Here is a 17,712-nt window from a genome sequence, read left to right on the forward strand (position 1 = left end):
ATGTGGAATTGGGTACTCCTGTTTAGTAAACGAGATCTGCACAGGCACAACAGTGTCTTCAACACTGGTCCTAGTGACAGACGCACAGATTTGACATCTTCCATGTTTTACTCATGGGTAACTTAGTGATGAACATGACACAGTCCTTTTTCTCACAAATTTTACATTCAAGAAAGAAAAAATAAGGCATGTGCAGAAGTAAGTGTCATTTTTGCAAAAGGTGAGAATTGTTTTGTATTTTATAATATCAGAGTTTAGAGGTGAGAAAGATAATCGCCAATACAGAAAAACTATGTGAAAAGTGACAATTGAGTAAGTATTTGAAGAATGGACAGGTAATCCATCGTGAGGAAATTTTTAGAAAATTCTTGTTTGGGGTCAAATGCACCTGGTTTTTAACCTCAATGGATTATTTATTAGCTGTGAGATCTCATAAATGAACATATTTCCTTCAAACTTTTGCTTTATCAATAGAAAAGCAAAAGGTTGGCTGAACATGGTGGTTCATGCCTGTAATCCCAACACTTTGGGAGGCCAAGTCAGGTGGATCACCTGAGGTCAGGAGTTTGCGACCAGCCTGGCCAGCATGGTGAAACCCTGTCTCTACTAAAAATACAAGAAAATTAGCTGGGTATGGTGGTGGATACCTGTAATCCCAGCTACTTGGTAGACTGAGGCATGAGAATCGCTTGAACCCAGGAGGCAGAGGTTGCAGTGAGGTGAGATCCCATCATTACACTGACACCTGAGTAACAAGAGTGACACTCCCTTTAAAAAAAGATAACAATAACTAACTTAGAAATATCAGATATATGAAATAATATAGTCCTCTGAGCCAGGGGCTCTAGTGTAGAGCACGTGGTTGCTCTGCTCATGTCAGGAATCATGGCACATCTAGAAGGGAATAAGTTGGGTGATATAACATGTGAGAATAGAAGACCTTAAGTGCCAAGGGGTTTCAATATAACTTTTTAGCCAATATTGAGCCATTGTATAATTTTGATTTAAAAAATGAGTCAAATAATATGTGCCTTCACATGACACACTTATTATTTTTGTCATTGGGCACCATATAAGACATAATAAATACAATATATGTTCTGTTTCAATCAAGTTTGTGGCAGGTAAGTAACCAGCTCTATGAGAGGAGGAACATGAACTCTTTATGCTGAGGATAATGGCTTCCAGGTCCATCAATGTCCCTGAAAAGGACATAATCTTATTCCTTTTTATGGCTGCATAGTATTCCACAGTGTACATGTACCAGATTTTCTTTATGCAGTCTATCATTGATAGATGTTTGGGTTTATTCCAATTCGTTTGCTATTGTGAACAGTGCTGTGATTAATATATGCATGTGTGTGTCCTTATAATATAATTATTTATATTCTTTTTGGTATATACCCAGCAATGGGATTGCTGGGTCAAATAGTATTTCTGATTCTAGGTGTTTGAGGAATTGCCACACTGTTTTCCACATGGTTGAACTAATTTACATTCCAACCAACAGTGTAAAGGTGTTCCTATTTCTCCACAGCCTCATCAACATCTATTGTTTCTTGGCTTTTTAATAATTGCCATTCTGACGAATGTGAGATGCTATCCCATTGTTCTCCTGATTTGCATTTCTCTAATAGTGCTGTTGAGCTTTTATTAATATGTTTGTTGGCCACATGGATGTCTTCTTTTGAAAAGTGTCTGTTCATGTCTTTGACTACTTTTTACTGAGGTTGTTATTTTTCTTGTAAATTTAAGTTCCTTGTAGATTCTGAATTTATACCTTTGTCACATGGGTAGATTGCAAAAATTTTCTCCGATTCTGTAGCTTGTCTGTTCACTCTGATACTTTCTTTTGCTTTGCAGAAGCACTATAGTTAAATTAGATCACATTTATTATTTTTTTTTATTTTGTTACAATTACTTTTGACATCTTTATCATGAACTCTTTGCTTGTGCCTATGTCCTGAATAGTATTTCCTAAATTTTCTTCTAGGATTTTTATAGATTTGGGTTTCCCATTTAAGTCTTTAATCCATCTTAAGTTAATTTTTGTATAAAGTGAAAGGAAGGGATCCAGTTTCAATTTTTTGCATATGTTTATTCAGTTCTCCTAGCACAATTTGTTAAATATGGACTCATTTCTCCATTGCTAGTTTTTGTCAGGTTTGTTGAAAATCAGATGGTTGTAAGTGTGCAATCTTATTTCTGAGCTGTGACTTTGTTTCATTGGTCTATGCCTCTATTTTGTACCAGTACTGTGGTGTTTTGCTTACTGTAGCTTTGTAGTATAGTTTGTAATGTGATGCCCCCAGCTTTGTTCTTTTTGCTTAGGATTATCTTAGCTACATGGGCTCTTTTTTGGTTCCTTATTATTATTATTACTATTGGAATAGAATCTTGCTCTGTTACCCAAGCTGGAGTGCAGTGGCACAATTCTGATTCACTGCAGCCTCTGCCTTCTGGGATCAAGCAGTTCTCCTGCCTTAACCTCCCAAGTAGATGGGATTTGAGGCACCCACTACCATGCCCAGCTTGTTTTTGCATTTTTAGTAGAGACAGGATTTCACCATGTTGGCTAGGCTGGTCTTGAACCCCTGCCCCCCCGATCTCAAGTGTTAAACCTGCTTCAACTTCTCAAAGTTCTGGGATTATAGGTGTGAGCCATCAAGCCTGGCCCCTATGAATCTTAAAGTAGTTTTTTTTCTTCTTTCCTAATTTGGTGAAAATGTCAATAGTAGTTTAATTGGAATAGCATTACATTTATAAATTACTTTGGGTAGTATGGACATTTTCACAATATTTATTCTTTTTATCCATGAGCATGGTGTGTTTTTTCATCTCTTTGTGTTTTCTCTGATTTATTTGAGCAGTGGTTTGTAGTTCTCCTTGAATAGGTTATTCACTTCTCTTGTTAGCTGTATTTCTAAGTATTTTGTTGTCTTTGTAACAATTGTGAATGTGAGTTTGTTCATGATTTGGTTCTCTGCTTGTCTATTGTTGGTGTATAGGAATGCATGTGATTTTTGCATATTGATTTGGTATCCTAAGACTTTCCTGAAGTTGCTTATCAGCTTAAGAAGCTTTTGAGCTGAGAAAATGGAGTTTTCTAGATATAGAATCGTGTGATCTGCAAACAAAGATGGTTTGCCTTTCTCTCCTCCTATTTGAATACCCTTTATTTATTTCTCTTGCCAGATTGCCATGGCCAGAAATTTCAGTACTATGTGGAATAGCAGTGATGAGAGAGGTCATTCTAGTCTTGTGCTAGTTTTCAAGGGAAATGCTTCCAGCTTTTGCCTATTCAGTGTGATATTGGCTATGGGTGTGTCATAAATGGCTCTTATTATTTTGAAGTTTGAGGAGCATAAACTCTTTTGTTGTTTGCTCTGTACATAGCACATGGCAGTGTGTGGTACAGGGGAGATAGCCATGAGTATTCAGGGTGTCAGACAAGGACACTTTCCAGCTTTGCATCTAGTAAGGAGGGTATGTAGTATTACATCAGTTTTATTTCAAACTGTATTATTTGATATTTAACTATATTCTTTGTTATTTAAACTATATGTTTTGATATTTAACTATACAAACTACATTCTTTAATATTTAAAATCTTATTTATGTTGCCTACTATCTCCTCCAAATTGCAGCAATTTCTAAGAAAATAAATAACTACATCCTGGCCGTGGAGCACTCATAATTGTTTGATTCATTAAGCTAATTCATTGGCCAACACAAGGTCTCTAATTAAATAAAGTGTATATAAATATTAGGATTATTTTACTGTTACTTGAATTTAGTTTACCAACACTGATATAAACAGATAGGTGTGTGTGTGTGTGTGTGAAATAAGTTTGTGTGTATTTGTGTATAAAAACATAACTTTAATGTAGTTTCTAATCTAAAACTTGAAATAGGCAACTGAACTCAAATAATACTTCTAAAAATTTTTTTAAATAAATTTGCATTATAACAGCTTGTATCTAGTTTCCCCCCAACTTTGGTTCCTTGTATCACCTATTAAATCAAGAATATAGTAGTTTACACTTAATGGTTATTACTATCTTACAAATCTTGGCTTTCCACTAAAACAGAATGTATAAAATCTTTTTCTCCATTTCTGAAAAACAGTGATTTAAATTTATTGTTCTCTCCAAGTCCTGCCTCTTAAAAGTCAATGTGTTACATACTATAGTCATTTCATATAACATTTTGATTTTTTCCATTTTACTTTTTACTTTCATTTTTTCCAGCCTGTGATGGAAATAGGTAAACTAGTAGATCTTAGAAAATTTTAAAGTTCAACAAAAGTGAAATTTAAAATCCAAAAGTGTAATAATAGTCTTGATATCAAGGGAAATGTAAAACAAATGATTACATAATTAGCTCCATTATCTTGTGTCACTAAAACTTAGTAAGCGTATATCTTTATCTTTTATAAACCTTTCAAACTGTGATTCCATTATACTTGATTACAAGAAGTATGGCATTTTATTTCTAATTTTCTGTGGTTCTACTGACTAGATTCCAAATATTCGTCTTTCCCTGTTCAGGTAAGAATGAGTTTCCTGAGAATTGATTTTCCCCCATTTTATTATTGGTTCTTTATTACAGAACAAAAGAAGGTGTGATATTTTAAAGTTAGACATGAACTTGTTCATTCATATAAACTTGATTCTCATCTCTGTAATGGGAAAAGTTAGTTGATTCCTTTATTAACTTTTTAATTTAGAAGTCTATCTTTTTTATTAAAGGGTTTAATAAAAAAATCAAAATTATTGATTTGTGAATTTTCTGGAGTATAAATTCCACTCATCTATAAACTTTGTTATATAATTTTTATCTAGATGTAATTCCATCCAATAATACAAACTGTGGACAGAGCTGATAAAGACGGGTATGCCTTAGACCAACCTAGACCAATAATGCAATATGTGACGCTTTTGAAAACCTTTTACTGCCTCTGAGTCTGCAAAACAATATTGTTGATTAAATTGGATTACATACTCATTGTTTTTTCTTTTCCATGATTGCCAATATTAATATTTTTAAGTGTAAAACTAATGTTATCAGGAACAGGTTTTTGTTTCAGCTACTTCATTATTATAGCACATTGGTAAAGGAGAGAGAAACATGTTTTTAACCCTTCTCAGTCAGCTGTTTTGAACTATAGAAGCAGCAGCAAAAAAAAAAAAAAAAAAAAAAAAAAAAAAAAAACTGGATAATTTGTGGTTCATATTACTCATAATTCTATGTGAAAATGAAAAAAAATCTCTTTTTACATGACTTCAAAGAGCAAATTACTCATTGAGCAGAAACCAGTAAAACAAGGACCACTTGCTTAATTGTTAAATTATTTCTCAGAATCTGGTCACACATGGTACATCTCTATACATTACATTAGTTTGATTACACATAGGCTAAATATTTATAATTAACTGAAGAATTATTCACAAATGATTTCCAACATGGATTATTTATATTCTTATTATTAAGTCTTGGTTCAGTTACATGGGAATAAAGGTCTAGCACAGAGTCAAAAGTACCTTTCATTCAGTTGCCTTGCCATTAAAATATACTGCAGTTGCTTATTCAGTGTTCTGATTAGGAAAGCTCTTCAGTTTCCTAAGGTATATAACTGCATTGTTCTTTCAGGTTATGTAGTATTTTGTATTTAGACAGTAGCTATGCCACAAAAATTAATCTACAGCAGTGAAGATTTATTATAGAATTCCTGAGTCATACATAATACTCTTCCATATTTAAGGAAGTATGCTTTCTTAGATATTCTATGTGTTGAGGATATCTTATGAAAAGATACTGAATGGACTCCAATCACATTCATGAAATCAAAAATTAAAACTAAAACAGTAGAAAAATATTATTTTTACTGTGTATTATTTCAGTCCATTATCATTCACTGACATCTACCTATGATAAAAATGAACAGTCTCAGAGAAAATTAATTTAAGAATCACTAGAACTTTAATTGAGAACTTTCCTTTTATTCTTCCCTACCATAAGCATCATTTTTTTTTTTTTTTTTTCTTGAGACAGGGTCTCACTCTGTAGCTTAGTCTGGAGTGCAATGGTGTGATCTCCACTCACTGACTTCTGCCTCCCAGGTTCAAGTAATTCTCCTACCTCAGCTTCCTGAGTAGCTGGGATTGCAGGCATGTGCCACAACACTCGGCTAATTTTTGTATTTTTAGTAGAGATGCGGTTTCACCATGTTGGCCAGACTGAACTCAAACTCCTGACCTTGTGATTTGCCCCCCTTGGCCTCCCAAAGTGCTGAGATTACAGGCATGGCCCACCACACCTGCCCAACATCAATCTTTGGTCACATTAACTTCAGCATGTACACAGATGTCCAATAACACTGTCAGCCAACTGTTAATGGGTTAATATGTCTTTTAATTAAGTACATGAACCTTTTATATTCTGAGAACTATACTTCCTTGCAAAAATTAAAAATACAAATAATTACACTAACTCATTTTAAATAATGGTTGGATAAATGATTCAAGTAATGAATTCATTCTCTGTATAATATGAAGATGAAAATGGAATTAGGGAAAAGTCTATTAGAGAATAGCTATAATTAAGCAACCATAAATATGGGTAGCAGGGATAGTTAGGGCAGATTTTCCAATGTGAAACAGGCTTTTGCTAGAGTTTGTGAAGTAAATGCCGTGTATTCCAAACCCACGTATTTGAGATAAAGACTGAGTTATTTTTTCTGATTTCTACAGTATCATGATGGGCACTGTGTAATTTCTATGATGATTGAAGACAAATGTCACCTGTAATTACACAATAAGAAGCAAAAGTATGATTTTGAAAAATTTCAAATTTATTTGTACTATTTGTCTTATATATGTTGATTTTGCAGGTTTGGCTGTGGATTATTTTAGTGAACGCATATATTGGGCTGACTTTGAGCTCTCCATCATTGGCAGTGTTCTGTATGATGGCTCTAATTCAGTAGTTTCCGTCAGCAGCAAACAAGGTTTGTGAAGTGCTTTTGTCTTCATTTTTGATTGTTACCGAGAGTGTTAGATACAAATACATAAACATAAGTATGGATGCTTTGCATTCTGGATTTTCTTAAATTCTTTCTCCTTGCAACTTATAACTCTTACTAGTAATTAAAATGTTCATACCTACTGGAAAAACAAAGGGGCCAGGTCAGAAGTTTGTCCATCTTGACTTGGACAAACATGGCCATTGCTGCCCAGATTCAGAAAATAATTTTATTCTGTGGCTTCCATGCTATTCCATTCTGAGCAGAACACTTTTAGTAGTCAAGGTCAGCACCTGTGAACACAAACTTTTGTTTCAAATTGCAATGATAACAAGCCAAAAATGAGTTACTGTATATAGCAAAATATCACAGTGATGATTGTTACCACTGAAGGATACCCTTATTCATATAAACAGCAATGTATCAAAAATGACCATTTAACTCTACCACCAGTGACCACCCAATCTACTGTGCTCTTCCGTTGTTATACCGCTTTTATACCCACCTCTCCGCCTGCCTCCTATTTTTTACTCTCTCATTTTTTCCAGCTCCCTTCTGTTCCTCACACTTTTTTTTCTGCCTGCTGTCTCAGTTCTTTCTGCTGAATCTAATTTCTCCCTTTTCTGTTTCACTTTCTTTTCTCTTCTTCAACCCCTTCCCACAGTTTTTTGTAACCACAAATTATTCATCATATCCATTTGAGATTTTTATAGTTGCATGTTATATATTTACTGAATATAGCTTTGCTTCTGGATTTTTTTTTTAAACACAAATGGGGAAATTGAAAGAAAAACAATTAAATCAATTTTTTATTGGGCCTTTGCCTAAAGTGTGTTTTTTTCCTATCAATGACCTCAGATAAAAAAAAAATTCTACTTCCCTATAATTAATTACAATTAAGTTAACTAGGCTTTAGTGCAAACTTTACTATTTCATGAAATTACGAAGAAAAATATACAAATATAAAGACAACCTCCAGGTTATTAGTAAAATATAAGTTTTGTCATTTTATTTGTTACATATTACAGCTTCAAAAGTTAGAATAATTATTCTTTTGATAAAATCTCTGAAAGTGAGTCCCAAAATGTGAAAATAATGGTTAGTATTATTTTTAGCCAAATGAGTCAGATGAATGATCATCATTTACCATTTGTTTATTCCATTTCTAAAATGGACAATAGTGATGTCAAATATTTTTGGATTTACTCTTTAAAATCGACTAATGATTGCTTAATAAACCAGTCATTCAGGCATGTAATTTGATCATTTATTTGATCCAGAACACAAACTGAGTTGTGTAAACTAACTGCTTTTATGCCACAGATGACACTGGCTTTTCTCTGTCAACTGTATAGCATAGAGGATTAGTCTGCAAATAATAATCCCCAGCAAATGCTTTGTGATGGTAAAGATTATTAAAGTGATAATGGAAGTGTATTTTTATGTTTTGAGTGACATATTTACTATACTGCATATCCTTACTTTAGATATATTAATTCTAAGAACTTCATAGATAATATAAATATTCCAATCCTAAAAGTTTATTTTTAAATAGGAATAAGAATTTCAATATAGTCTTGGATAAACATAGTTTTAAAAGTCTGAGTATGTACATTAAAACTTTCAATACTAACTTTTTAAATTCCAGGCTTATTACATCCACATAGGATCGATATCTTTGAAGACTACATATATGGAGCAGGCCCCAAAAATGGTGTATTTCGAGTACAAAAATTTGGCCATGGTTCAGTAGAATACTTAGCTTTAAATATTGATAAAACAAAAGGTGTTTTGATATCTCATCGTTATAAACAACTAAACTGTAAGTATCATATGTTATGAAGTTATCTGTATTGGTAATTTTTTCTTATATCTCTCACAAATATATTTTAAAATATATTAACTATGTAAATGTCTGAACCCCAGTAAGCTAAGTAACTTTGATTTTGATGTCACTAGACTTTTTCAGTTACCGGAGTCAAAATATAGCTATTTTATTTCTGCCATAACAGGGAAATTTTTTAGCATTTGGCCAAGTTTTCTTGAAATTAAAATTATCTTTGTTACGATAATCTGCTATTCCACTTCTAAAATTCTTAATAGAATTTTGTGAGTATATAGATGAACTATACAAGTAAGATAATTTATTTGTTCATCATTTTGACTCTTGTTACTAACCAACAAGTAACTACCATAGTATTCACCTTCTATTCTTAAATATATACAAAATGAACTCTTCCCAAGAAGAGTTGTATATTTTCTCTGATGTATTGTATATACTTATTATTGTTACTCCCCCCTCCTAGGAAGCAGTGGGTAAATCGTTAAGGTAATTAAGGAAATTCTCTTGAAAAATATGTTTCAAACACAGCTATCAAAAAAATTTAAGAACAAAATGAAAAATAATAATGTGGCTTAAGTTCTAATAATCTGTCTTTATGTATCAGTTCACTCTTCAAGATGCTGTTCAAGACTTTTTTTTATAATTACTCTTTATGGCAAATGAAATGGATTTTATCCTGTCTGGTGCATTTATCTGGAAAGATAGCAATTGGTGTTTATTCAAATCAGTTCTCACAACAGAATGAAACAAAATATAGTTTCCTAAAAAGTCCTCAATTCTATCCAAAGTCTTGCTGCTCTTTACCAATAATTTGTCCCATAAGGTTCCAAGGTTAATATGAGGACACTTTCTGTCATCCTCTAGTTTTGTTTAATTCATATTCATAGTTGAATATTGCCACATTCATGGAAAGTAAACAAATAAAACCCTGTCTTGAATGTAATTGGCATTTGAATAGTGGTTCTTACAGGAAAAAAAAAAAAGGCACTCTCATAGTCACCAGCTCAACTATGGGTACCATTCCTGCTTAATTATTTTCTAATAAAATAATCTCTAGGAAAGGTCAAAAATCAGCTATGACAGCAAAGGCTGTACACTGGATAAAAATTTAAAATAAGTACGGCATATATTCACATATGCACACAAACTTCTACTTGATGAAAAGGAAGCCATTTTAGACATTTTTTAAGTTGTATGTTTTATTTGTTTTTACCTTGAACTGAAAAGTTACATATGCATTTTAATCCTTTGTGTTAATAAATAAAAGGCGGAGGGTGGGCACTGTTTTTTTCCATTAGAACAGCTCTGTGAAGATCTAAAATGAAAGTTAGATTCCCCCAAAACTTCCATTGGCTATACTTTTCAACACAGCTCCAATGGTACTTCAGGTTCTAAGACCCACTCTTATGCCAAAAGCAATTAGCCAGAAGCAAGGATAACAAAGTATATTTGAATAATTTATTATCTCTTTTGGAAAACGTGAATAAGGCAAACGTACTGTTAATGACGAACATTGGGTAGTAATTTTTCTTCACTTATAAAGGAGAATTAGGACATTGAGTAAGATACTCCCAGTGGAAATTTGATGTGATTACTTTTCAATATTGCTAATTAATCATTTCACCTTATTTGATTTTATGCGTTGGAAGCCTATTGTATCTAGATTTGCACATTTCCTTGTTTTCTTTTGTTTTGTTTAACCAGTACCCAATCCATGCTTGGATTTAGCATGTGAATTCCTCTGCTTGCTGAATCCTTCTGGGGCCACTTGTGTGTGTCCAGAAGGAAAATATTTGATTAATGGCACCTGCAATGATGACAGCCTGTTAGGTAGGTACACTTCATTATTCTGTAAATAATGAATTAATCCTTATCATAAAATTTTACAACTAGTGAAACTGAGTACACTTATCTGCTTTATCATAAATTTAGCTACCTTGATAGCAATTGTTCTTTAATGCCCGTGTAAACTATTCTCTTCTCTGGAGAAGACTTCTGTTCATGAAGACATTTGTTCACAAAGCAGCAATTACAGGCACTTAACAACAGATCGAGAACTTCAAAGTCACTCACAGACCCAAAAAGCATTTTTATGTAACTCTTGTTGTATTAGATAAGACAATAATATTTTTTAAGAACAACATTCTGCTATAGGTTTAAACTCAGCCCAAAAATCTGTTTATTTATTTAATATGTTCATATTGAATACCTCTTGTGTGACAAAGGCTAACTTAGAAATTGATAATTAATCTAGAAACCAAATTTTAGCTTCTGTGTAAAATGGAACTTATAATACTGCTACAGCTACTGCTTCTGCCACTATTACTACAAATAATAATAATAATAATAAATATTTTGAGGGCTTATGAACATGGCATAACAATAATGTAAAACCTAAAAACTAACTTAGAAACAAAACTGATAAGTTTTTTCATTCATGTAGTTTGTATTTCAGACGCTAGAAGCTGGAGTAATAAATAAAAATTGAAACATTATTTCAGATGCTAAGTATTAAATGACAAAAAATAAAATAAAATAAAACACAAAACAGCGTGATAGCAAAGGGAAAGAACATATGTCTCTTGAATATCCAGTTAGACTGACAATAAATAAATTTCCTCACATTCAAGACATTAGCTATAATGGGAAGAAATATTGTTACTAAAAGAAAAAAAATCCACACATAGTACTTTTAAAAATTATTTTATTTTATGTATTTATTTATTTATTCTTATTGAGATGGAGTCTTGCTGTCACCCTATCTGGAGTACAGTGGCACAATCTCAGCTCACTGCCACCTCCACCTCCTGAATTCTAACAATTTTCCTGCCTCAACCTCCTGGGCAACTGGGACTACAGGTGTGTGTCACCATGCCTGGATTTTTTTTTTTTTTTTTTTTTTTTTTGTATTTTTAGTACAGATGAGGTTCTGCCATATTGGCCAGCCTGGTTTTGAACTCCTGACCTCAGGTGATCTGCCCACCTCTGCCTCCGAAAGTGCTGGGATTACGGGGGTGAACCACCACACCTGACAACATGTACTACGTTTTATGTCACAGACACAAAGGCAGTGCTCTTGCCAGGCGTGGTGGATCATATCTGTAATCACAGCACTTAGCGAGGCAGAGGCCAGAAGTTAAGTTGAGCCCAGAGGTTCGAGACCTGCCTGGGCGATGTACCAAGTACCCATTCTCCACAAAAAGGGAAAAAAAGAAAAATGCAGTGCTCCAAAATCACTTGAGGGTCACAACAAACATTTTCCAACAAGGTACAAACATTATTCATGCCAGGGGTTGTTACTTGTTATATTCCCCTCTGCTAGAATGTACTCCTGGCATGGACTCTGGCTCTTTACCTTCAGTCAGCATCTCCACCCCTGCATGATTTTCTTCTTGTTTTCTGATGAAGGTACATCCAATTTGAAGACTTTTGCCCTTTATAAGGCAGTCAATGTCTAAAACCATTATAGCACTTTCATTTAATATATACCCTTTAAGCGTTGGATATGCAGAGCTGAAGGGGTTGAAAAGATGACTTGATAAATAACGTAAGCACCAATAAATAGATACTGATGTGGACCGTGACACAAGAGAAGACACAGCGTTAAAACTATTGTGAGAATCCAGATTATTCTTCAAATAGGGGATCAGTCCAAATCTCCTATAGTATATGACATTTAAACAAGGTCTACAAAGGCAGATTGAGTTGAGATTAAATGGGAGGGAGGGAGGAGGACACAGAGACAGGAAAAGTGTCTGAGAAGATATGGAAACATGGTATGTAAAGAAAATAATGAGTCATTCATTTTAGTTAGTGTGGAGAAGTGTGAAGCCCGGTTTTGAGTAATAAAGTTGGAAAGTTCATAACAGAGAGCTAAGTGTGAATCATGATCGGTATTTTGGATGGGCACTTTGGTGCCAATTATTGAAAAGGGATGCCATTATGCCACTAGGATGCTCCCTTTCCCTCTACCCATTCTCTCAGTCAGCATAGCTGTTACCTCAATGGTGGAGAGAATAAGAGAAATCAAGTGAACATTTCTGAACATTGTTAGTACCACTTTCTTGAACGCTGTTCTGACTATGTCACAGAGGTAAACACTGCAAAGGTACCTATTCCACTTAACCTCTCAGAAACAGATTCTTTAAATGTGAACAACTTTTCTATAGAAATGTCATACCTTCAGCAGTTCCACATAATCCCTTACCCATTGGCCTCACAGGTGCCTCCTGTGTACTGGGTCTACTTAGAAAATTTGAGAGGTACCTAGGACAGAAATTAGGATTACACACAAATGAACTAATAATGCTACCAAGGGACTTTTACATTGCCTCCGATGGTACAAGTATTTATTTGAGTCAAGTTTCAGACAGTTTTTGTTGGTTTTCCTTTCCTCTTTTATGTAATCCTGTTTCCACTCTCTTTTCTATGTAATCCTCCTCCTTTCCTCTTTATTTGGTCCAAATTATGTATCTAACAAACTAAACTCTCTGAATACCTTGCAAGGATGTGACCTAGTGCAGGGCTGAGATGAAACTTTAGATTAGGTCAAGGTCTACCACTTAAACGACTTTGTTGTCCTTGGATTTTATACTATACCTGCCTCCCTTGGTCTCAGTTTATTCTATGTAACATTTTATTAGTAATAAATACTACTAATATTACTATCACTACTAAATATTTTGAAAATATATGAGGAAAACATAATTCTATGTATATTTGTATACGTACATATTTATTTAATATTCACATTTTATTACCTAGTAATTTCCCCTACTTTACAGATAAAATGGCAGCATTAGAAGCTCGTTTGATTGTCTAACATTCCTTAGTAAATTTCCAGGGTGAATGTAGGTGGTCCACTCTGTTGATCATCACACAATACATCCCAGTGTCTCTGTGTCGCCCAGAGAACCCATTTCCAGAGTTACTGGAAATTCTAGCAATAACATGCATAGAACAGACAGCACAATACCTTGCAAAAAGTAGACACATAGCCCTTTAAAACCAATGTGTCACTTTGAAATAGGTAAGAAAATGAAACAAGTTTTTTTTTCTCCGTTTAATCTCCAAATTGTATCATTTTAGGTCTGAAAGAAATCTTGCTTATCTAAATACACACTTATCCACATCTAAAACATTTTTGGAGATGTGTTTTTCTCTTTCAACCTTGCTTAAAAGGCATGGTTTCAGAAACCTCAAAGCCCATTCTTGTAATTTAAGAGAAAATCCTACATTTAGTCAAAGTGATAAAAACACTCAAATTAGCTTTTACACATATAGGTCTTGAAAAATAAACGTTTTGAACCACTTCAATTGGAACATAAATGAGTGGATTTCAGAATTATTGATTGGTGAAGATAAATGCCAGTTATATTTTTTTCTGACATTAACTTTTGCTGTAGTCAATCTTTTCATTTCTTTATAATTATTTGCCTTCTTCTTGCTGCTATTGTAAAATTATGAGCATCCGGAACATTTTTAATCTTCATGTAAGAAATTTGAAATCAAATATTACTAATCCTTGGGGAAGTGTTCACCTGCTTTTCCTATAGTTGATTATAATTGCTGGAGGTTGGCTTCTGGGGGGTGATTCAGTTATTGATAAATGCAGCTTTCTTTTTCATTATGGAACCATTATTATGGGTTTTGAAAGAATGTACCTCTACTTCCATTTCATGAGGCAGCATTGTACTTTTAAATTTCTGGTTCCTAATGAGGCATGTTATAGTAATGTGCATACCCCAACATGTAGGGATTTTGAATATTTTTGTGATTTTCTTAGAATTTACAGATAATAATGAGTAACCCATAATAATCCTACCTATGATTATAATGCCTTAAATGTTTATCTTTACTGTTCACATCCATAACCTTTATTAGGATAAATAATGTTGACTGAGTTAGAAAGGTTTTGATAAATTTTAAATTAAACAAACATATTTCCACTCCACATATTTCTTAGGAGTCTGACTTCTGTATTCAATTATTTGCTGGAAATTCCCACTTACATCTGCATAGACATCTTCAATTTAGTATGCCAACTTGAAACCACCCCTCCATTTCCTGTCCTCCTTGTGTTCCCTCCTAATTCTCCTGGTCAGAAATGAATGAATCATTCATTTCCTCCAGTGCTCACCCATAGATGTTATTCTACTGGAGCTCTATCCTCAGTAACCTTGTGGGCGTTCAGTCAGTAATGCTGAATAAAAATGCTACTTACTTACTTTAACAAATGAGTGTATCAATTGCCTGTTGAAATTCCACAGTACATCTTGGACACCAACTGTCAGCTCTTCATCTTTCTCCTAGTCTAGATACAATAGATAAGGGCTGGAAGTCAAATTTTCATTTGTGTATATGTCTGTATAGTACATATTTACACTTACGTACTTAATATTTACAAAGTTTTATAATTTTATATTTATTCCAATTTCTTATTTACTATTCTTACAAACCTGAGTTAACTTGTGTATTTATCATTAAGGACATTTTGAAGTGAAGTAAGCGAGGCTCAAATCAGGTAACTTGTATGCGTGGTAAGCAGCAAAACTAAGACCTAAATACAGATTTCGTTATACCACAGTACTCTTTTGAAAATATATTTATATTACATCATGAGAGAGTTCTTCATATTACAAACTTTAGTAATGCCAATCTGAAGCCTGCCTACATGGCAATGTATTTGAAACTTTTCTCTGCAATGAGGCGAGTCTCAGAAATGTATGGCACTGCTCACAGTTCTTATTTATGACAGTGGACATGATACTTGAATCATTGTGTCATTTGAAGTCACTGAGGTGCTTTAAGATGCTCCTGAAATCATTGCAGTGGTATATTCAAGCTTCTGCCATCTATGTGCCAGTGCATCTTGAATAAGGATTATAGATTGTTTTGATTTTACCTACTTTAACTATAAAATAGACATTACTATAGCAAAGGGCATATTCTAGAATACAATGCTTATTACAAGTTTATCCATCAGTTTTGTTCCATTGAACACTGTATGTTGCTCAAAGCAAAGCAGCATTTCTAATAGAGAAGGCCATGTCAATATGCAAGAAAAAATAACCTTGAAAATGGCTTCAAACCTATCTTTATCATAAATCATACTTTCCAAATTATTAAAAATAATTTTGCTCCCCTAAGGAATGTCCAATCTTTTTATTCTCAATCAAAATATTATTAAGTAGATAGATTGTACAGAATCATTTGGGACAAATGTTACATATGGAAATGTTTCTGTCATTATTCTATCACTAACTTGTACTAAATCTCAATGACTTTTAGTTTGGGACATTTATATATGCTTAATAAAGACCAACATCAAAGAGTATGTCTTCATGTAAACATTTCTCTATACTGTGTATAATCATACATACATTATAGAACAAATTGTGTGTGGGTGTGTATGTGTGTATGCTATAAATTTATTTTACAAATTTAAAGTTTTCTTTTTAATATTAACTATTCCTAAAAATAAGCTATGTTGGCTCATATTATAAAGACAATTTGTTGGGTGGAAAATATATGACTTTTAGAAGCCTAGTCAACATAGTGAGACCCTGTCTCTACAAAAAAAAAAGTAATAATTGGCCAAGTATGGTGGTGCACACTATAGTCCCAGCTACTTGGAAAGTGGAGGTGGGAGGATCACTGGAGCCCAGTGTGTTGAGGCTGCAGAGAGCCATGACTATGCCACTGCTCACCAGTCTGGGTGACAGAGCAAGATCCTGTCTCAATAAAATAATAAAGAAAGAAGATGAAAATATATTACTTTTACAAAGTTTCAGTTAGTTTTATCATTTAATATTCTAGAAATATAAGAAAAGGTTAATAATGCTTTAAGTTTAAAGAAGAATATACATTATTTTAATATGTATATTTACCATTTACCATTCAACAATTAGAATCTGTTTTCCAATATTACTTTTTTTTCTACTTTTGTACTTGGGGTAATTATTTTATGGAAACAAAAGATCCTAATATTGAAATGTTGTATCTATTTGAATTGCTTTTATTCAATTACTCCCTGACAATATGCTAATTTTTACATTTCTTCTCATAAACAGATGATTCATGTAAATTAACTTGTGAAAATGGAGGAAGGTGCATTTTCAATGAGAAGGGTGATTTGAGGTGTCACTGTTGGCCTAGTTATTCAGGAGAAAGATGTGAAGTCAACCACTGTACCAACTACTGCCAGAATGGAGGAACTTGTATACCATCAGTTCTAGGTAAATATTTCCATGTAATTGTATTTCAAATCTTTTGCATTTTCTTTATAATTGAATCAAAAATATTTAATGGTACAAATATACTTCCTTCTAATATCTTAATAAAAAACACATTACTACAATATACTAACACAAAATTAAATCAACGACATTAGTTCTAAATTCAGTATATAAAAGTTCAAGCAAAAAATTTAACAACACTAATGGTCATTACCATGGGTTGGGCATGCACCATGTGACAGGCTCAATGTTAATAGAAATTTGCCCCTGCCTCAGAATGATGAGTAGAGCCAATTTTTCAAGTTTACTATGTTTGACTCCAAAGTTTGTTTTTTTTTTTTAATTGCACAGTTTTCCTAATGCTAAAAATCAATTGTTATTGAAAATTAGGATCATTTTAAATGTAAATAAACTGTAACAGAGAATCTAATCGCATCCTGATTCCCATCTAAAATTGTAACTACTCTTTTGACATTGTGCTGTATGACATAATATGCTTTGAAAATATCAGGTTTCTATGTCTTAGGATATATTTGAGATTATTATTAATTTATGCAGTAGCCTTGTTTGCAGAAGGTGTTCTGTACAGCACATAAATGAACATAGAA

General features: G+C 33.2%; 1 protein-coding gene across 4 annotated transcripts in view; it reads left to right on the forward strand.

Moving 5' to 3' along the window:
• Positions 1–17,712, forward strand: part of LRP1B (LDL receptor related protein 1B) — a 1,941,900-nt gene that overhangs the window by 1,846,765 nt on the left and 77,423 nt on the right. For all 4 annotated transcript variants that reach the window (XR_013518953.1, XM_078327882.1, XM_078327883.1 and 1 more), the window contains 4 exons: positions 6,893–7,009; positions 8,673–8,846; positions 10,572–10,697; positions 16,940–17,104. Coding sequence is in view for 3 of the 4 variants with exons in the window: in XM_078327882.1 (XP_078184008.1) it covers positions 6,893–7,009; positions 8,673–8,846; positions 10,572–10,697; positions 16,940–17,104 (582 nt within the window). In the remaining variant the exon portion in view is untranslated. The remainder of the gene's footprint in view (positions 1–6,892; positions 7,010–8,672; positions 8,847–10,571; positions 10,698–16,939; positions 17,105–17,712) is intronic.

Source organism: Callithrix jacchus, chromosome 6 (assembly GCF_049354715.1).
Source record: "Callithrix jacchus isolate 240 chromosome 6, calJac240_pri, whole genome shotgun sequence".
Taxonomy (NCBI): domain Eukaryota; kingdom Metazoa; phylum Chordata; class Mammalia; order Primates; family Cebidae; genus Callithrix; species Callithrix jacchus.